The 22379-nt window shown below is 45.3% G+C and overlaps 1 protein-coding gene across 2 annotated transcripts in view; it reads left to right on the top strand.

The window, feature by feature from the left end:
* The window catches only part of SCAPER (S-phase cyclin A associated protein in the ER), a 3246499-nt gene that overhangs the window by 865544 nt on the left and 2358576 nt on the right, over window positions 1-22379 (top strand). For both annotated transcript variants that reach the window (XM_078685236.1, XM_078685237.1), the window contains exons 11-14: window positions 3446-3616; window positions 12024-12099; window positions 14269-14386; window positions 17972-18083. In XM_078685236.1, coding sequence (XP_078541362.1) covers window positions 3446-3616; window positions 12024-12099; window positions 14269-14386; window positions 17972-18083 — 477 coding nt within the window. The remainder of the gene's footprint in view (window positions 1-3445; window positions 3617-12023; window positions 12100-14268; window positions 14387-17971; window positions 18084-22379) is intronic.

Here is a 22379-nt window from a genome sequence, read left to right as displayed (position 1 = left end):
CGACTCTGCTTTTCAATTTTTTTTTTTTTTTTTAGTTTTATGTAGCGCAACACCCCCTGAAGGTATTGTAGCGCTTTACATAAGCACCAGTAACTTTATACAAGGACACACACATTTTTGTAGGCAAAGGGAGATTAAGTGATTTGCCCAGAATCAAGGATGTTGAGCTGATGCTAAAACTCAAACCCAGTCTCCCAGCTACATAAACGGCGACTCTGTCCCTTACTTCACATCCTCTCTGAAGAGGATGCCGCATCTTTTCCCTACCCTCGGCCTCTGTTCCACATTTTGTAACTATGGGCAAATCACTTAACCCCTTCGACGCTCATGACGAGCTGGGCTCGTCATGAGGTAGCCTCCTCGCACGCTCATGACGAGCCCAGCTCGTCATGTAAAGTGCGAATCCGCAAAATCCAGCGTACGGGCGGAAATCATGCCGCACGCATGCGGTTAATCTCTCCGTGGCTGCTTGCATTTGCTTTTGGTTGGCCATCTACCTCCTGCCCATCGCTACTTGCCCTTCTCTACTCAGTGGCACAGATCCCCTCCTCCCCCAACTCTGCTTTTCACATTTTTTTTGTTCAGTTTTATGTAGCGCCAACACCTCTCGAAGTAATTGGAGCACTTTACATAAGCACCAGTTACTTTTTTTGTTGCAATTTTATATAGCACCAAACACCACCCTATAGTATTGGAGCGCTTTACATTAGCAACAGTTACTTTACTCAAGGAAGCATTTGTTTTTGTAGGTACCGGGAGATTAAAGTGTTTTGCCCAGAATCAAAGATGTTAAGCCGATGCCGAAACTCAAACCCAGTTTCCCAGGTCCATAGTTGGCAGCACTGGCCGTTATGCCACGTCCTCGCCCAAGAGGACACCACATCGTCTCCCTAGCCTCTGCCTCAGTTCTACATATTGTGATCACTGGCAAATAACTTAATCTCCCAGTGGCTGCCAGCATTTGCTGTTGGTTGTCTGTCCACCTCCCACCTGTCACTGCTTGCCCCACTCTGAACTCCGTTGCACAGATCCCCTCCTCTACCGACTTTTTCACCACATCACTCTGGGACACCACCACATCACTCTGGGACACCACCACATCACTCTGGGACACCACCACATCACTCTGGGACACCACCACATCACTCTGGGACACCACCACATCACTCTGGGACACCACCACATCACTCTGGGACACCACCACATCACTCTGGGACACCACCACATCACTCTGGGACACCACCACATCACTCTGGGACACCACCACATCACTCTTGGACACCACCACATTACTCTGGGACACCACCACATCACTCTGGGACACCACCACATCACTCTGGGACACCACCACATCACTCTGGGACACCACCACATCACTCTGGGACACCACACATCACTCTAATACACCACCACATCATCACTCAGCACCACAACAACATCACTCAGCACCACAAGAGCACTGTCCTTGCTTGCTACCAACAAGCATTGCCTTAGCCAATAGGGCTCGCATTAGGAAAGTGTAAGCTATTGGCTTTGTGAATAACAATGCTATTAAGTTATATATTTTCAAAGCCAACACATATTTAAAAAAAATTGTCATTTACAATACCAATAGCTCACACTTTCCTAATACGAGACCTATAGCATTGCAAATGCTTGTTAATATTTACATGGCATCCCTTGCAAAACTAATTAGATCTTTTGGTTTCTCAACCATCTCCTATGCTGTTGACCTGCAACTTGTAGTGTCTATCACCAGTAACATAGAGGAGGTGGCACATCAGTTTAATAATTGTATGCAAGCAGTGGTTAGCTGGATGAACAGTAGACTCCGCAAAAACTGAGGTTCTCCTATTTGGCAGGGACACTTCCTTCTGGAATAATTCCTGATGGCCTCAGACCCTGGGTCCTCTTCCCACCCAAATTATGAAGTGAAAAACCCTTGAGATAATCTTTGATTCCAAACTCACATTTGTGGAACAGACAAATAAGCTGATCTCTAACTGTTTTTACCTACTGACTATTTTAAAGAAAATCCTGTCCTTCATTCCATTGAACTACAGAAAACAGTGATCATCCCACTGGTCACATCAGGACTAGATAACTGCGATGCCCTGTAGCTGGGCATTCAGCAAGGATCTCTAAAAAAAATTGCAAAGAGTGCAGAATGCTGCTGCATGGCTGATTTAAAAAAAAAAAACACAAACAAAACGACATTTTGACTCAGTCTCTAAGGCTCTGGAGGAGCTTCATTTGCTCACGATAAGAGTGGCTTTCAAGGCACTGTGTACAGTGCACTGAGCGTTCCATCTTACGGTTCCAGACTACCTAAAGTACAAATTCTCTTGGTACAGGCCTGGAAGATGCCTCAGGTTGGCAGCATCCGAAACGGTTCGGTCCCCGGGATTCATGCTGCCTCTTGGGGCGGCATAAACTTGATATACTCCACCGGCAATCAGCTACCCGTACACCTCAGTGGCCAATTGAAACAGTTGACTTTATATAACAACTGAAAAGAAAACATGGCTATTTCATTCTCCTATGTAGTAGGGGGCATCCTACTAATTTCTAGTATGTGCCTTGTTCCTGCAGACGCTAGCGCCAAGATGCCCTCGGGAATTTGTCGCGATTTATAAAAAATAAATCTCAGATTGTCAGCTGCTGTGTTTTTTGTGGGAGGTTCACTGCATTTATATAAGGACACTCTCATCCCAAACAAAAACAGCAAGGTGGGCGTCTCAAGTTTAGACACTGCTTTGTCAACAAACTTTCAAATAACAAGATGCCCCAAAGCTGACCCACTATGGTAATTAAAATGCTTTGGGCATTTTAATTCGGTCTATAAAGCTGGGGTGGCGATAGTAGGTCCAGATCCATGGCATAGTTTCAAGATATCCATATAAAATGCATGTGCATACTGTTGATCCAAGTGTAAGAGATTACCTTTGCGTGTGTGTTAATCTTGAAAAAGTTGGATGGCCCTGCTTAAAAGGGTAACTCGTATTAATTTCAAGATTCAGGGAAGTCCGCACTAATGCAGCTTCTGCGCCCTGGCATAGCCCCACAGATAATACCTACATGTTGGGGGGCATTGTTAGAGTTTGTATCATTATTTAACGTAAATCCTTTAAAACCATTCTCTTTTACACATATGTATTGCCTCATTTCTCGAATGCTCTGACTTCCCTAGCTGGTATCAATTACCGTTGGAAATTGTGTGTTTTAATCTGCTAGATTAAAATGAATGTGCTTCATCAAATGCCGTGACGTATTTACGTGACGTATTTACATATATGAGGCAATGCAAATACTTTAAGGTTATTAAAAATAATCCATGTATCTCCGTGTACCCGTTCAGATTGCCATTTCCCCGTTTATCCTTGTTTTCATATCGTGTCTGGCCTCACCTCAAACTCTGTAACAAACCTGTTTTGTCCTTGCACAGTCCATGGCCGAAGTTCTGGCTAAAAAAGAAGAGCTGGCAGACCGCCTGGAGAAGGCCAATGAAGAAGCCATCGCCAGCGCTATCGCAGAGGAGGAGCAGTTGACGCGGGAAATCGAAGCCGAAGAAAACAACGACATTAACATTGAAACGGACAACGAGATGGATTTTTCTGTAAGTAACAACTGTAAGAAAACGCGTCACACACAGGGCTCGGGTCGGTGCTTTCAATGGACAGGGACTGACTGGTCCTTCCTGAGTATTTTATTTATTTATAAAGTTTTATATAGCGCGAACAAGATCCCGAAGGATATCAGAGCGCTTTACAAAAGAATATTTTCTAAGAGTGCCAATAAGTGGATGACGTTTTTTCGAACCACTTCAGCCAACGACTATGTCACATTGAAAGTCAATAAGTTGTTTATTTGGATGTGACTCCAAACTCTGCTTTTTGGCCTGTTTCACTTTTAGCATATTTAAATGAATTTTTCGTCGACTGTCTTTGTTTCAATTTCCCGATTTACTAGTGTAACACAATGGAGGATTGCACAAGTTAATGCTGTACTTGGACAGTGTTTGTTACTTTATCTTACACGTATTATTTGCAGACTCACTAAGTAACTTTCTGGAGTTTTTGGTAACCCTAACCTCCCACCAGATCTGATCTTTGGTAACTGCTTTCCTCCATGAGAGTAATGTCATCCATCAGTATACCCTTATCCCCGACCTTCAAGTAACAAGAGAGCGCTCAGTTCAGTCATGGGATGGTCCTTCCTGCCTCACACTGTGGGGTGACTCCTATTTGTGGAAGTTCAAAGCCCCAATACTCTCTTGAAAAGTCCTACAGTTGTAGAGTTAATATGAAATGCCATTACTTATTATAGATTTCAGCTAAAGGCAAACATCTAGTGATATGGGTGGCATCTGCTAAGGGCTTCTCCTGGGCAAGACGTTTGACATTCAAGTGATTGAGAGCGCATATAAAAATATGAAACGGCAACTAACAAAATCAGAAAGAAAATATTATGGACGAATCAGTTGCACAGTCTCTGGCAGAGAAGTGTGTGTGAAACAGGGAGTTCAAGCTGGATGTTCCCAAACTCCATAAAGAGAAACACATGCGCCAGAGAGAGAGGTTTGACGCCCTACAAGTGCTCAGCACTGTGAATTGCAGGGCAATCTGGGCAGATACGTTTTGCTACTATTACTAATAATAATAATGGCAATGATGCTACTAAGATACGTGAGTAATGAGCCTACGTGGACATGTGAAACATATTAAGTACAGATATAAATTACAAAATGAGGTGGCTGTAACACGTACTTGTGCATAAATGTTAGCATTATAGTTGTGTAGTAGATGCTAAAGTGCTCTCAGAAAGTGGGTAGTTGGGTCTCACCTCTCAAGGGTTGCTCCTCCATCCCTGGTATGAGTTACGAAGCTTCATTAATTTCTCAGTCAATGCTACAATCTTGTCTGGATATATCTTCAGATGGGCCTTCTGCATTGTGCACTCAAAATACTGTCTTAAGATGTTTCAAGTTTCTTTTATTTGAATGGTTAATTAAAACCTTTGCATCATTAAAACCACCGAAGAAATGTAAAACATCTGAAGCCAATTATATAATACAATAAAAATTAGCATAAAAAGTTATCCATACAAGAGACTTTCTGCTTCCAAAGTTTTGAAATATTCAAATATATTCAGGGAAACAACTGAATGCGGTAAGGTATCCGATGTGAAAAGAGCACGTCTTTAAAAGAAGAGCACTATTTCCCAGCTCAGCTGCCTGTCTTGGTTGTTTAGATTTCAAAAATGGGCAGGGCAGCTAGTCAGTAGACTTACTTTGTAGAAATGGCCTATGTGCAGGTTTACAAGGAATTAAAAGGAAAGAGCAACTACTGCCTTTATAGCGAAGGTGTTTCCGGTTAAATTCAGTTAAAAGAATATTTCCATGCAGGCCACTGCATGTCCATCTGTCACGTGGAGAGTCATGGTTGCACACAGTCATTTCACAAGGGTATTTATACTGTTCCCTGGGATCAGACGTTTACCTCCTTCTGACCTGCATTTGTGCAGATTTACAACAGTTTATCCATTATGTGCGCTTGGCGCCCCGTGGTTGCCGTTATTTTTCTTTTCTGCCTTGTTTAAGAACCTCACAAAACGATTGTTCGGTTGCAGATCTGTGGGTGCAAAACATGCCAGTAGCGCCTGCCCATATGATCAAATTCCTCTGTGGTTAAAGAGTGGGCTTAGCATTACTCTTAGCTAGTATACCGAGGCGATACCTTGAACATATTTCTTTAATTGGGTTGGAGCAGCCCGTATGGAAGTAGGGTTGCAGTATTGCTTTGTCGTAGTTGTGCAGAACAAACCAGCCGTGGTCTCTTTCTGCCACTGCTGCCTTATCCTCTAGTAGCGAGATCAGCTTGTTGGTTTTGTTTACCAGTTTTTTTTTTAAGGCTGGCATGGGTTGCAGACGTTTCCCAGATGTACAGCAGGCCAATTTGTGTTATTGATTCATTGAGCTAGGACTTGGCGGGGCAGCTGCTCCTGGTCATCAGTTCCAGCCAAAGATGAGAATTTAATGTGTTTGATTCTGTGTTCTTGATTTTATACCAGCAGTTAATGTATACACCTGTTCTGGCGAGAGATTGTTTCTTTAGGCCGAACTCCAGCCTTATCTGGGCTGTGGAGGTGTATTTGGGGAGCCCAAAAATCATTCTGTATGCTCCAACCAAGATCCCATCCTGGGTTGGGGGCATCTCTTCCATGTAACAGCATACTCCCATAAGTTATTGTTGGTAACCATTTTGCTTGTATTGCTCGGTGCAATGGGGTAAGAGTAGGGCCAGCCACATTCTTCTTTCGATTTTGTATTGCCACAGCTAGGTCATTACCTTTTCTCTTCAGAGCCTCTGGCTGTGGTTGGACAAATCCCTTTTTTTCTAAGACCATTTCTAGATATTTATATTTCGACACTGTCTCCAAGTGTTGAGCCATATGAAGATATGGCTCAACACTTGGAGCCATATACCAATTTGAAGGTTTTCTTTTTGTGCTATTTACTCTCATAGTTTATTTTAAGTTGATCTTTGGGCCGTTTTCTATTGAGTAGGCATGAGTCGTGTCACAGAGATGCTGCAAAACAACCAGAGTGTGGCTGATTAGGACCAGGTTGTCTGCGTAGAGGAGGTTGGAGAGGATTATTCCGCCCAACCTTGGGGAGTGGGAGTTGCAACGATCCAGTTTTGTTGTTAGGTCGGCTAAAAAAGGTTAAACAGACTAAGGGCGAGCACGCCCGTGGTCTGTTTTGACCAAGATGCGTCTCTGGCTCTTACTTACCCTGTACCCACGTATTTGTATGCAACAGGATTAGTTACTTTAGGAGAGGAGATGGACTATTCCAACTTCATCTACAGTTTGCCTCAGTTGACATGATCAAAGGCAACCCGGAAGTCAATAAAACAAAGGTACAGAGTTAACCTTGCGCTTTTTGGCATGTCTATTAGTAGGGTAAGGGCCAGGATGTTGATTATGATACTCATATGTTTGCAAAATCCAAACGGGTTTAATGGGCTGATGGACTTGCCAGTGGCCCAAGATGTTAATTCTCCTTGAATGCAACTGGCAAAGTATTTGGCCTTGTTGTCAAAAAGCAGCAAAAGACAATAATGTTTTGGATCTTTGATGTCTTAAGATGTTCTCAAACAATGGAAACCTGTCTGAGAGATTAGCACAGAGGGATACATTTCCTTTGAAAATGTGCTGTCAGCCACACAATGGACTGAGTCTAAACACCATCTCCAGGAGAATTTGGGTGGCAAATTATATACTAGTCTACAGGACAATGATATCCTTTCTCTCGTGCCTGTTTGACAGGATGGATAGCTTGATTAACCCCCAATCCTCAGTCTACTGGTGGTTTTCCCTGTATCTCATATAGTCAGTATAGCTAATATACTTTGGATTTAGAAGATTAAGACAAAGAATACTTATGTGGTAGCATCCCTTAAAGTCACCCCTTCCGTCAGCCTGTCTAGATACTTACCACAAATTGTACTAGCTCTGTTCAGTTTATATCTGTTTTATAAAGAGTTCATTTTATGACAAGGAGAATTATAAAGATATTTGTATCCTCTGTGCTGTCTAGTGCTTCAGAACAGCTTGAGCTACATTTAACTCATTGATTGTTCTAGGGCCACAGGGATTATGTGGCAGAAAAGGACCAAATTATGAATTCGGTTTGTGTATGCAGCACATATTGTAATAGTATTATTTCGTCATTTTGAAACTTGGTAACACCGTCTGGTTATTGGTTCCACTTAATTAGTAGCAGTGTAACACCCAAATATAGCAATAAGCTTCAGAAAAGTGACTAGTCAACCTTTGCAAAGGGCCTTCCACTGCGCTGCAACAGATGTGGCTGTGTTTTTAGTAACTTTTAAACCGTTTGAGCTAGAAACATTTTTTTTGTTAAAATCTACAGATTATGCAGCAGGTGGTAGATTATGTGGCAAATCTATTAGGTGAAAATCGTTGCAGGCTCACAATCACATAATTCCAGTGGTCCTGACTATAGGTATTGAGAAACAGAAATGTACCAGAGGTGAACTTTTGGTACCATCTGAGGATCAAGAAGGTTAAAGAGAGTTCAGCATTGCAGCTCAGGAAATAGGCATGTTTTTTAACAACCCCAAAAAGCACTGGTGCTACTTATGTTCTGCTGGTATACAACAGAACAGTATTTGGAATCCCGCTGCCATTGAAAAGCTTCTATTTCTGTCCAAACTTTATAGCAATTCATGGAATGAAGGCGATAAAACGAACCCTTAATCAGTTTTTAATCATACCCTGGTTACAGTATACTTCCTCTTGTCCTTTTACAGAGAAGCTAGGAGGGGTTGGGAGTTGCACTGAGAGAGCTTGGGTGGTCTTTGATGGGTCAAGCTACACATGAGATAAAAAGAGTACCATGATAACCTCCGATTCGATCACAACTTGCTCCCACCCTTACGAAGGTTGAAGCATGATATACTTAGCAGGAGGGCGCTGCCGCTGTAACTGCTAGGCAGAGCGGCACTCTTTAAAATGATGTTGCTGCTGCGCTTCCTTCACGCACTACAAAACTACCCTGATGTGGTTCGCGCACGATACTTCAGAGAGATAGAGAGTCTGCAGGGGGACTTACTGTGAAATGGGCAACCCCGTATAGCCTTCAATAAACTCACCCTAGGTTGGTATGACAGAGGGATCGGTCTTCTAGACCTCAAAAACTACTACTGGGCTGCCCACCTTGCTGCCATCAATCATGGCACATATTGTCGCCCTGATAACCTGGGATTTGCCATGGATAGATGGTTGATGTCGGGAGGGAAGTACAACAGGGCACTATACTCAAACACCCAGCGGCCCCCCCTGACGGGGCCGACTAAACATTCGGTTCAAATCTGGCAAGCGGCGAACCGAAGCCTGGGGTGGGAGCAGAAACTTACGCTGGAGACTCCCCTATGGGATACCGAGACACCAGGTAATTTGTGGACATCAAAAGGGTTCGACAAATGGGATCTAATCGGGATCTCAAGGATAGGAGACTTATGGTCAAAAGGCAACGTGATAACGTTCGCCTCCCTACAACAAAAACACGACCTAGCCAACTCAGAATACTTTAGATATCTGCAAGTACGCCAAGCTCTACAGACACACCTACCAAAAGGGTCCTCACCTCCAGAATACTTCCCCCTCCCCCTTGAAGACAGGCTGCTCGACGGCTACTTAGCAACAAAAGCCATATCACTGACTTATAAGAAATTTCTTAATAATACTATAGACCCCCTCCAACAATTACAAGGGAAGTGAGAGAGTGACGGCCTAGAATTAGATGAAGAGGAATGGCGGGAGGCAGTTGCCTCCCCATGGGAAGTAGTATTTCTGCCAGACTGAGACTAGTCCAGCTAAAGATATTACTTAGAATTTACATCATGTTATACATTATTCCTACCTTTGTTTCCTTTATTTTCTTACCTCACCGGGCCTAGTTTAGTCCACATGGGGAAAACAGAAACAGGGGATTGTAGAAGGCGGTGCAGGCGGGAGGTTACTTTCATGCACATACTGTGGGAATGTGACCACGTTCAACGGTACTGGCGCAAAATACACGATATCCTGAGTGAAGTACTCGCACTCACTATTTGCCCCAAAGCGAAAAGATGCCTCCTAAATGTTAGGTCTAATGATTCGCGAAGCGAAACATTGCACAATTGTCGGGTGCGGCACAGCCACCCAAAGCGGAAGCCTGTTAGGCGGACATGGACTGGTGCATGTTCAGGGGAAAAACAATATACGTGGCACGGGGATGCCCCAAACAATGGTCCTTGATTTGGAACAACTGGAATGATTACCGAGGTAATATCTGCAATCCCACAAGTGGCCCCCCCTTTTGGACGATCCACCAACACCATAAATGGTGTATTTCCTGATGTGTGGTCATTTTATATCTGTAACACTTGTGATTATCAATGTATTTGTGACTTACCTCCTCTCTGCTGTAAGCTGATTTACCAATTTAATGTGTTTAATAAAAAGAATTATATAAAAAAGAGTCCCATGAATGTTAACAGTGAAATACAAAAAACTAAAAAGATGGTATAGATACTGTACTCCAGTGGAGGGACAAAAGTACAAGAAGAGGAAAGCAGGCCATCAAAGAAGAGAGCAAACAAGATTGACAATAAAGCCAACCAATCATAATTAATGAGTGGCTTGTAAGCCCACTGTTGGTTTTTGGTATGTCCAAAAGAGGTCTTTCACAAAAGCTGTCTTGTAGGTGATACCTGAAAAGAATAAAGAAAAGAAAGCAAGAAAGAAAAGTGATCAGGAAAGAAAAGAAGGTACCTTTTAGAAATTCCTCCAAAGACCTTTCCAGGTGCCTTCGTTTTATATACCTTTTGTGATCTATCAGTTACTAATGACAACCAACTATCCTAGTATTCTTTGTCACTGGACCAGTTTATGGGGGCCATTTGTAATATTAATTCCATTGGATATAATGCTGCTGGTTGTTCTTTCTCTAAAGCCAATAGTTCCCACTTTTGGCGCCTCAGATTCAAAGATGTTTTCTCACACATCTTCTGGATTTGGCTACACTCTGCTCAGACCTATCTTTTCATTGATTGCGCTCATCACCAGTTTCTTTCTCTAGAAAAGCTTAAATGAAATGTAACATGGCTACACTTCAAAGAGATTGTTGTTGCTGCCATAAGATAATGTGCATAGCACACTGGCCATTTGTTTGTAATCCACCCGGCAAGTAGCTGAGGAGGCAGGGGACACCAGAGCAGAATGGACTGTACAGAAGATCTGAGAAAGTGCTGAGCTGTTATGGTCAGTGATCTTGTTTGTTCATCAGTATGGTACATACTTGAGGAGCTAAAGTATATTGTGATAATGAAGTGGAAGAACAGTGGTAGATCCTATTGCAGGAAAGGATGTTTTATGATGTAACAAAGGATAAGACGTTCTTTAGGTCTATTAGCAACCCTCCAATTGTGGTTCCTTCTATCTCATTTATTGAGTGCTCTTGATAACAACTTTGCAGATTCATAATGGTATATATTAAGACTAGCAGCCCGTCCCCACCTTGTCCGGGAGCAATCAGGCTTCCCCGACCCCCGCCCGCCCCGACATTGTCCAGCAGCCCGGGACCCCGCCCGCCCCGACATTGTCCAGCAGCCCGGGCCCCCGCCCGGTCCCCCGCCTGCCCCGACCCCCGCCTGCCCCGACATTGTCCGTGGGTCCCCCGGAGCCTTTCCTCAGCCGCCGTTCCTCCCCCGCGCTCCTCAGTTCACCGCTCCGCCGCTCCTCCCGCCTGTCCGCCGGTCCTCACCACCTCTCTGCCGCTCGTCACCGCTCCTCCCCCGCGCCATGTCCGCCGCTCCTGGACGCCGCTCCTCCCCGTGCTCCTGACGTCAGCACGCAGGTTGCGGCCGGCGCTACTTCGAAGGGACAGGTACATTTTTTAAATGACGCATATTTTTTATAGTTTATATAGCCTATGTCCATCTGCACACCCTGACGATTACAATGATGTATCGGGTGTGGATTGGCGCTGTGGTTCCCGAGTTTACCCGCCCCAAAGGTTCAAAGTTCTTGCTTTATAATAGTAGTATAGATAAACCATCTGAATCCTTCCGCTTTGTTTATAGTGGTAATAGCATGGCAGCGGGGTTGCTGCTGAATCTGAGAACTAATTTGTTTCCAAAATGACATAGAATACTGATGCCGGTAGTAAACCGCAATGATGCAGCTCTCTCTTTAAAGTATTGGTGGGGCAATTATCTGGTCCAGCAGCACCATAATTTTTACTTTTAATGACGCCATTGATAATTTTATGCCAATATATCCTTAGGTTCGCAGGGAGCACAGGTGGTGGGAGTAGTGTTTTGAAGAGTGCCTTAAACTTGTATTAGAAAATGTATATCCTTTGATCGCAAGAGCATTGGATTTTGCGCACTGTACAGTGTCTGTATGTTCTGGTTCTAACTAAATATTTTTGTTTTACTTTTCCTATATAACAGGCGAGTTTGGGCAGTGGGAGCATATCATTTTGTGGAATGTCCCTGGATTGGAACGATGTTCTTGCAGATTATGAAGGTAACATTTATGGAAATGTTAACATATTGTAACAATTTATTTGTGGCACATCTCAGAATATCAATATAATGTTGTTAATATTTCAGGCAGTCCTAATTTGTATTTATCTGCATCACCATAAAGCATTATTCCTGATGTTAAGACCATACAGTGAGAGTTTTGTTTCCCCTGGAATCTGCACTTGCCATGGGAGATCTTTATCGGCCTTTGGCCCGCAGATTGTAATTTCATGCCTTCTAATTTCTAATTTAAAATGCTTGTAAAGCGCAGCATACACCTTGCGGTTTCTTGGCGCTGAAGGTTCAGTGGCTGAGGGGAAGGAAGACCGGGGAGAAAATTTAGGCGGGGAAAGCCTGGCTAAATAGGAAAGTTTTCAAATCTCCACGGAAAGAAAGGTACTGAGTTGCGGAGCGGAGGTTATCGGGGAGAGAGTTCCAAAAGGAAGGGGCCAGAGTAGAGAAATTGGATCCACCCCATTTTTTGCGCGAGAAACGGGGGATCAGGAGAAGGGACTTGGAGGAGGACCGGAGATTTCTTGCGGGGACGTAGGGTTTGATAAGTGAAGTGATGAAAGCAGGGGCAGTGCCCTGACGGGCCTGGAAAACCATGCACCCGATTTTGAAGAGGGAACGTTGTTTCACGGGGAGCCAGTGGAGTTTCTTTAGGAGGGGGGTGGAGTGGTGATAACGTGGGAGGCCAAATATCAGTCTGGCCGCCTGGTTCTGGATGGCTTGGAGTCTACGCAGACTATAGGCAGGGATGCCATGGAAAAGAGCGTTGGCGTAGTCCAAACGCGAGATTACCAGGGCGGCCATGATGGTCTTGAGGGCCTGAGGGGTGAAGAAGCGGGAGACAGAGCGGATAGTTCGAAGAGTGAGGAAACAGGAGGAGACCACGGAGCTGATGTGAGAGTGAAGAGTGAGCTGATTGTTCATTTTTACACCCAGTGTTTTGACAGTGGTGGAGGGGGAGGGTGCAGGGCCAAGAGAGGGGGGCCAGAAAAGAGAGTTCCAGGGACTGGACGAACCACCAGTGAGAACCAGCTCAGTTTTATCAGGGTTCAGTTTAAGGTGGTTGTGATTCATCCAGTCCCTGATGAATGTCATAGTAGACTGGAAATTGGAGACCGAGAGAGAAGAGGGGGACAGATCAAAGATGAGCTGGAGGTCATCCGCGTAGTTAAAGACGGTGACCTCCAACTGCTGGAGAGCAAAGATGAGAGGAAAGATATAAAGGTTAAAGAGAAGAGGGGAGAGAGAGGAACCCTGGGGAACACCACAAGTGACAGGGAGGGGAGTGGAGGTGAAGTCGCCTAGACGGACCGCCTGGGTGCGGTCCCTCAGAAAGGAGGAGAGCCAGACAAGGGCTGATCCCCCGATGCCAGCCGCCTTGACACGGGTGAGTAGGATGGTATGGTCCACCGTGTCAAAGGCGGCGGAAAGATCGAGGAGGACCAGTGCCTGGTGGTTGTTGTCATCCATGCCCTTTCTGAGGTTGTCTAGGACGGCGACTACGACCGATTCTGTTGAGTGCCTGGGGCGGAATCCTGCCTGACGAGAAGCCAGCCCCCCATTCGCCTCAATGTGGGTGCTCAGAGCCGCGGTAACATGGCGTTCCATCACCTTGCCCAGAAAGGGCAGCAGGGAGATGGGGCGAAAGTTGGACGAGATAGAAGGGTCCGAGCCGGGTTTCTTCAGCAGGGGTACTATGGTGGCTGCTTTTAGTACCGGGGGCACCACACCCTGTGCCAAGGCGCTGTTGAGGAAGGCAATCGGGGGATCAGGGCAGCTAGAATAGATTTGCTGTAGGATGCGAGCAGGGCAGACATCCGCCGGTGACCCAGATTTAACTTTGGGAAGGATCGACAGAAAGGATTCCTGAGTGAAGGGAGGGATGACAGTGAGATGATTTTGAACTGGGGGGGGGGAGGGATCGACGAAGGTAGGCGAGGGTAGAGGGATATTGGCCTTGATATTGGTGATCTTATCCACGAAGTAGTTGTTTAATTGGTCGCAGAGAAGCTGGTGAGAGAAATCTCTATTGACATTCGGGGTTCATGCTGTGGTATTAATTTCATTCTCAAAAATCTGAAAGTTTGTATGTTTTGTGTGTCTGGTATGATCGTTTTTTGTTTAAGTTGATAAAGGTACTTGTTTTCTGTTAATTCAGCCCGTGAACCTTGGCGTCAGACTACCTCTTGGGGTGATATTGTGGAAGAGGAGCCCGCACGCCCACCAGGACATGGGATACATATGCATGAAAAGCTTTCTTCACCATCCCGCAAACGGTTGGTTTGTTTTTGTGCATGACGCTCAGTCTTTTCTATGTATATTCAATGCGAAAAGCAGATGTTTGGAGGGTATTTCATTCCATTTAAAAACCCATATTTTACTCACTGCTCCAAGCAGCCCCTATAAATTGTGCATTTCAGTCGTAAATATATCATTTAAAACTGGACCTAAACTTTTTGAAATATGGAGATGAGATGGGTGGTGGCATTGGAAGATTGAAAGAATGTTTAGTCCATCCAAACTAAAGCCTTCATTACAGGACACAGCTAAGACATCATACAAGGACTGGGTCAACTGGGTGACATACCTCAGAGGTGCAGATAGCACGACACTGCAAAACGTATCCTAGAGATCAGCTACTAGAGGGATGTGGAAATCACTTGACGCGTACATGGTCTCCTATGAACCCTCGTGAGGCCATTGGGGGTGTCAGTTTTTCACACAAGGCTACGAACCCAGACTAGGCTCATCGCTACAGAACACTTGTGTCCTATCTCCACCCTTTTTCATCTTTCCTCTCTTTTTGTCATACTGTCCTTAGTTTCCCAGCAAGTCATTGTAAGGGGGTTCAGCTAAACACGTATACCAAATACCTGTAACTACTGCAACACCAACCACGTTTGGCTGGTACCTCATAACGGATACGCTAATGTACTGGTCTATACATTTTTTTATAATAAAATACTTTGAAATAAAAAAAAAAAAACAAGTAGTGAGGAGTGATTCTTCTCCAGAGCATGTCAATTTACCCACTGTATAAAGGTCCAGAATTACCAGATTGACTAATAGCGGATTCTGGGCAGGAGATCCCAGTGACTTGTGTGTTGTGGCGGACGGTTGCTGCGCCTGGCCTTTGCCAGCCCTTCTTCTACACAGTGGGGGTAGCAGCCAACATCCTCCCCCGCCCCTGACGTGCCTCTTACCTTACTGTGCCTGCCCCACCTCCTGCACATTTGCCCTCAATATAGCCTCCTGCTTGTGAAGATGACGAGTCCACAATGGATTGTGTAAAACATTTATTCCTCGGCAGGAAAGGCTTCTTTGCTTGTCACCACTCGACTTCAACCCTCCCTTTTAAGTACCACAAAACACATCTAGAGTTCCATCCCTACCTTACATGTGACATCATACATTCTGCTGTTTGCAAGCAGCAACACCACACATCCTCCACCTTCACACACACAAAACAAAACAATAACTTACAGTTAAAATAATTATAGAACAACCTATAATGCAAATTCAAACATTCCTCATATGAAATTCGAATAATAAACAATCTCATTATAAAATCTGTAAATATTATAAAATTTGTAAAGCAACGCTATCTCATGGCAGAATCTTTAAATTAGTTTTGAAACACTAATTAAAAACAAAATCTTTACATTTTGCGGAGTGCAACTAGGTCTTTCAGGACCCTCCTCCCACGACCATGCCTTATTTCATCTTCATCATCAGAAAATCTTCTCTCAACTGGTAAGTGATCCAAACCTGGATCTTGATCCATCTCGTAATATTCAAAATGTTCATCCTCCCCCTCCCAAAACAAAACATCCTTGCAATCCTATCCCCCAAATCATCCTTTCCACCTTCCACTCTGCATCTCGGCAGACGACTCATATGTTTCATGTTGCCATCACTCAGTCTTGCCTAATTTCCTCTACACTCTTCTACACTCACAGGTTCAGAGTAAACACTTTCCCCTTTAGTCACCTTACCAACTTTGTGTACCTTAACCCATTCAACTTTTTGTAATTCTTCCTCCTTAACTCCCCAGCTTGCATCAAAGTTGTTCTTATAAACTCGCTGAGCCTTAAAATATTCTCCTTAACCACCTCCGAAGCCATTCCACTTTTCTCATTTTGACCATCCATCCTAAATTGTCCTTCGTGTACTGTTTTCTACTTCTCATCAATTAAAATATGCTAAACCCTGTGAGAGAAGGCATTAAATGGTAAGCCCACAATGTTCTTCTTATTTCAATTTCCACTTATTGCCACTCATTTGCTATTTGAATCGTCCCCTTAATCACACGATTAAAGCACTCAACAGACTGAGGATCATACAGCGAATAATTCAAATGGGTCACTCCATTCCTTTTTTTTAAAAAATCCTCCACCACTGCGACTTTGAATTATGGTCCATTACCACTCAACAATTTCCTAGGTAATCCTTCTCTTAAGAAAATGCTATCCAAAATCTAGTAATAAAATCCGCTTCTGCTCTTGGCACAATATTCAACTTTACCCACTTGCTAAAGTAGTCAATCAATACAATCACATATGTACTCTCACCCACCATAGTCTGAATTGGACCCAAAAAGTCTACTGCCACCACCTTCCATTCCATTTTAGGACATGCCATAGGAATGAAAGAAGGTCCGAATGTATGTAAACACTTGTCCGAATTGGCACATTGTGCACAATCCTTTACTTCTCCTTCAATATCTATATCCATTCCTGGCCACCAACACAACGTTTTCACTCTCCTTTTGGTTCACACAATCCCAAGTTTTGCGCTGTAGTGCACACCTGGTTCCTGGCAGAGTTGAGGTAGTCGCTAGTTTGCAAAGGTGACAAGTACACAGTTGAGTGTGTATCACATTAATTCCCTAAGTCTGCATGTGCAGGAAAAACCTCTTTCTTTGTCACCACTCCATTCCAACCGTCCCCTTTGAGCCACGTTACATACCTACAATGCATTCTTACCTAACAGGTGACATCATACATTCTCTGCTTGCAAGCAGCAACACCACACTGCCTCAAACAATTGATAAATGGGTGCAGATTTTGGACCATTGTTTACGTTGAAATGAAAAAAAACTACGCACTTTGACCTGATATTCCCAGGTCTAAATATTCATCATCATTCTGCGGCATAAAACTTATCACCAGAATTAGGTTTGTGGATGAAATCCAAAATCAGATATTCAAGCCCTCGTATCCCCGCACCTAAAGCTCGGACCTGATTCTGGCAAATTATTGTCATTTGTTGTGTCAAGGTTTGTAGTTGTGACATACTTTTTGAGTTCGCAAAGTTGGAAATTAAGATTTTCTTTCACTATAAATTGTAGCAATATTCAGTGGACTGTTCTTCAGGGTTTAAAAAAATATATATTGCAGAAAGTCAACACCTTCATTTCAGATTACTTACATAGGACAGATCTGTTCTGCCCAGCTGTGGATCATGCTTTCTAAGGTTTTACACACGTTTCAGAGTACTGTCAAAACCAATAGACTTATTACTTATTATGAAGCAGATATTACTTGCTGCACTTAGGATATAGGTTGGAATCTTTGCATGACACAGCTGTGTTGTTTTTCTCCCAATAAATTAGGCAAAGAATAGTACTGGTAGGAAAAAAGTGCTTTTGAAATTGTATTTATTTTGTATTCGAACTATCTACGTAGCTGGGGTTCAAGTCAAAGCAATGCATTATTGTTTAGAGGACTTGTGTACGATTGGAAGAATAACTCTTGTTGAGTGCGACCGGCCTTGTTAGGAGGTCAATGTCTTCAAATATTAGTTTTTGTATACTGGCTGAGGATTCATTTCTTATTTTTTATTTTTTTTTTGCTCCGAAGAACAATAGCAGAGTCTAAAAAGAAGCATGAAGAGAAACAGCTCAAAGCTCAGCAGCTGAGAGAAAAGTTGCGTGAAGAAAAAACTCTAAAGCTCCAAAAATTACTAGAACGGGTGAGCTGTTGTTGTCCTTACCAGCAAATGTGTTTTTGTCCTAGTCTTTGTAATAGCTTTCTGATAGTGACTTGTAGTCGCATATTCCTCACTTTTTATTACAGTTTTTTAGGTGTCAGACTCAATCTGAAACTTTTTAGCAGTACCGCGGCGCGCGGTAGGTGGCGCGCGGCGGCTCCACACCGAAGCTGTTTATATCCAGAAATTATGTGCAAAGCCTATATTGGTACCACTCTTGTGCTGTGTTGTCAGTTGCTTTCAAGACTGTCTACGCCTCCTAGCGTGGATCCAAAGCCTCCTCTCGTCTGCCAGAGACACTACCCACATTTATTTCCAAAATTCTACAGTTTGCATCAGATTTTTCCCCCTTAAACAACATATTTTAAGCCATGTAGGGACTTTTGAATGCAAATGTCTGTGACAGATCCCCATCAGGTGTGCCTGTGGTGTCTGGGGTCAGCCACGACTCAAAGACCTCTAGTGACTGCGCATTGATGTGCGTGAAGGACAACTGCAAGGATAAACTTAACATCGCCAAGCATAACAAGACTCCATGCTTAGACTGCTCCAAGTTGTGTTCCAAGTTCAAAGTTTATTCACGTTCTCACATGGTCAGCGACTAGCTGCCGCCCCCCCCCCAATCCGGCACCCAACACCCAGGAACGTGGACACGAGACGTGTTTTACTTTTTGGAAGGCGGGCGCTAGTCGCCCGGCCGTATTTATTAAAGTATGAAATTAAAAAAGGTTTTAATTGCATAATCAACAATGAATACAAAAATCAGCAGGACATTCAGTTATACAATTGTTATCAACAAGTTTGAGAGCCTGACCTTAACAAAACTCTAATACAAGTCGTTCCTAGCTTAACTAAACATCCTACCTTGATTTTTGTACATTTCTGGCCATATGGCAGGGTCACTACCGGTGTCAGGTCCTACAAGCTGCGCCTTCTCCCTAGAAGTGCGCATGCGCAGTGTTACCCCGGGAATTGCCCGGTCTACGCCCCAAACTCCATTTACCCACTAAAGGAGGGCCCTTACTCTGCGCCGGTGGCGTCATGAGTCCACGCGCGCGGGGTGGCTACCAGCCTAAGGAAAGCGTGAACTACTCCTACCCGCGCTCCTTTGCATATTACCTTGCCCCTGGAGTACTGGGAGTGGCCCGCAGGCCCCTCCCCCCGGGCGGGAACCTCCATAGGATGATGCCCGCCCCCTCAGACCTCAAATATGTGCTCACCGATAATGACCTTACCGCATGTCCCATACCTAATAAATACGACGACCTATGGAAAAAATTCTAAAGGACAACTACACTGGCTAATAATAACAGTATCCACGCATAGCTAAAAGGGGAAAAAAGGCCTAACGACACATGGCATAACATTACAGTTTAGTGCACTCATGTTACTCAAAATTACAATATCAACGTATAACTACAAAGGGAAAAAAGGCCTAAAGACAGATATCTTCAAATACAGTTCACTTCACACATCATTTTTCTACGAAGAGGAAAAAGTCCTAACAACAGATCACAAAATACAACAACAGCCTACTCTCCCCCGCGGTCCATACCTTTGAAACTTACCATTAAACCGGACATAACGCTGCCTAAACTTTGTACCAAGGGATGGTGGGTGGGAAACAAAGAAGCCCCGAACGCGGGGCACAGCGTTCAGTGAGGGAGCGTCCAGGGACAAGGGGGTCTCCTGGGCGCTCCCCACCTCTTATTCCCGAGGGGCCGGGTGGCCCCTCCTATCGCCCGCCCCCCCCGACCCGGAACCAGTCCATTGAATCCGGGTCAGGAGGGGCGCCGGCCAATCGGCGGTGGGCCGCGCCCAAGGGCACGCCCCCACCGTCGAAGGACCCGTGGGAGAGAGGGGGTGAGGCGGTCGCCGCGCCGCCATGCGTGCGGGGGGGCCGAGGGCCCCCCCTTTTCACATGGTCAGCGACTAGCTGCCGCCCCCCCCCCAATCCGGCACCCAACACCCAGGAACGTGGACACGAGACGTGTTTTACTTTTTGGAAGGCGGGCGCTAGTCGCCCGGCCGTATTTATTAAAGTATGAAATTAAAAAAGGTTTTAGTTGCATAATCAACAATGAATACAAAAATCAGCAGGACATTCAGTTATACAATTGTTATCAACAAGTTTGAGAGCCTGACCTTAACAAAACTCTAATACAAGTCGTTCCTAGCTTAACTAAACATCCTACCTTGATTTTTGTACATTTCTGGCCATATGGCAGGGTCACTACCGGTGTCAGGTCCTACAAGCTGCGCCTTCTCCCTAGAAGTGCGCATGCGCAGTGTTACCCCGGGAATTGCCCGGTCTACGCCCCAAACTCCATTTACCCACTAAAGGAGGGCCCTTACTCTGCGCCGGTGGCGTCATGAGTCCACGCGCGCGGGGTGGCTACCAGCCTAAGGAAAGCGTGAACTACTCCTACCCGCGCTCCTTTGCATATTACCTTGCCCCTGGAGTACTGGGAGTGGCCCGCAGGCCCCTCCCCCCGGGCGGGAACCTCCATAGGATGATGCCCGCCCCCTCAGACCTCAAATATGTGCTCACCGATAATGACCTTACCGCCACAGGCCAGTATTGTTAACCGACGATCTGGCCTCCCCCTCTAACCCCTGCCTAAGGACACATTCCTCCTACCCCAGCCCTCTAGCCAAGCCCAGATATTGTCAGCCCATAGGACATTACCCTCTTCTGTCAGATGAACCCCGTCCTTCAAGTAATACTTTTGACCCCAGATGCACCCATGAGGTATTGACTGTAACACGGGAGTTCGAAACAACCTATCTAACCGTGTGTCGATCCTCTTTACCGAGTGATTCAACGCCCTGACCGAATGACCCCCCCGCCACTGAAGTCGAGGTATTAGTTGTGACCATACTAGTGTGCACCCGGGGCAGGTCCTAGCTATCCAACCCGCTGTTGAGATAATCTCCTCAGTCAAGATGCGCCTGCCCAGTGTTGCCAAATCGTTCTCCCCAAGGTGAAGTATCACCACTGACGGTGGAGCCCGCTGGCGTGCTAACAGCCCTACGAAGAATCCCCTAAACTCGTGAAGACACAACCCTCCTCTGCCAAAGAACGTGATATTCAGCCCTAGTTGTGCCGCCCTTTCCTTCTTGTCACCTGACAGGAAGACACATTCCGCTCGCTTCACATATGAATGACCGACAATCCAGACATTGTTCTTTGTTGTTTCCTGTTCGCCGCTCCGTGCCGATGAATATTGGCGGTGCCCGACGACAAATTCCTCCCCTGCGTAACAGGTCTGAGAAACTGTAAGAGAGCGGAAAGAGACCAAGCGTGAGTGACAGGTAATCATAGCATGTCAATCCGAACATAACGTTTATAGCAGTCTGACGACCACCTCCCAATTGTCTTCACTCTTTCCACTGGGAGGCCCCCCGCCATCGCCTCAGTTGCTGCCCCAATCCTGAAGGAATGAGATCCAAAATCTCTAGGATCAAGACCCGCTTTTGTAACCCCTATTTCGAACACTCTCCTGAATTGATACCTGGTCAAGGGGCTCCCGTCGGCGTGACAGAGCAACGCCCTGCCTGCTGAACCGACCAATAATCCCATGAGTGATTCCACGTGCCTCACCGGGCAGCACGGGTTGGCGGGGGCCCGTTGCAGAACTATGGTGTGACCCCTAGCTTCTTGATCGGTCTTTGATTTCTGGACAATCACCCACATGGTGTCACCCCTTATCGTCACCCCAGCCTTCTGCAAACCACCTAGTATGTCAGACTTAGATCCTGCCACAAGTTCACTAATTCTCAGTGCCCCATAAAATGCCAGGGAGAATGCCGCCCTAAAAAGAAGCACCTCCCACTCCGAGTTACAAACAATCTCCAGCGTGCCCAGTAAGGCTGTTAGCCGGGCCAACCCCATGGGCTTCCTCTTATCCTTCTGGTGTCCCTGAATACGGCGCCATCCCCTTAAAGCCTTGCGTATCATAAAGGTATTGGTGGGATCCCGGAAGCCCCTAGCTTGAGCGAAGAATGACACTGCTGCCCTATGTCTGGTTGCCGCTGCCACTGAGCGCCCCTCTTTGTGCATCCATTCTAAATAGGCTGCAAACCCATCCTCCTTCGCCCAAAGCACTTCCCACTGTGGCCCCAAGAAAGAACAATAAGACAGAAACGCCCCTTCGTACGCCGTCTTGGTCCTGGGGGCTAGGCTAGCGACCACGAGGTCTTGTAATCTGGGGCACCAATCTGCCAAAGTACCGCTGGGAAGTGTGCTGGTGAGGGGTCTGCTGTGGGGAGATGTTC

The sequence above is a fragment of the Lissotriton helveticus genome, chromosome 3_2, assembly GCF_964261635.1.
Source record: "Lissotriton helveticus chromosome 3_2, aLisHel1.1, whole genome shotgun sequence".
In the NCBI taxonomy this organism is placed as follows: Eukaryota; Metazoa; Chordata; class Amphibia; order Caudata; family Salamandridae; genus Lissotriton; species Lissotriton helveticus.
Note: the sequence above shows the minus strand (reverse complement) of the source record. Positions and strands in the feature narration are given on the sequence as shown.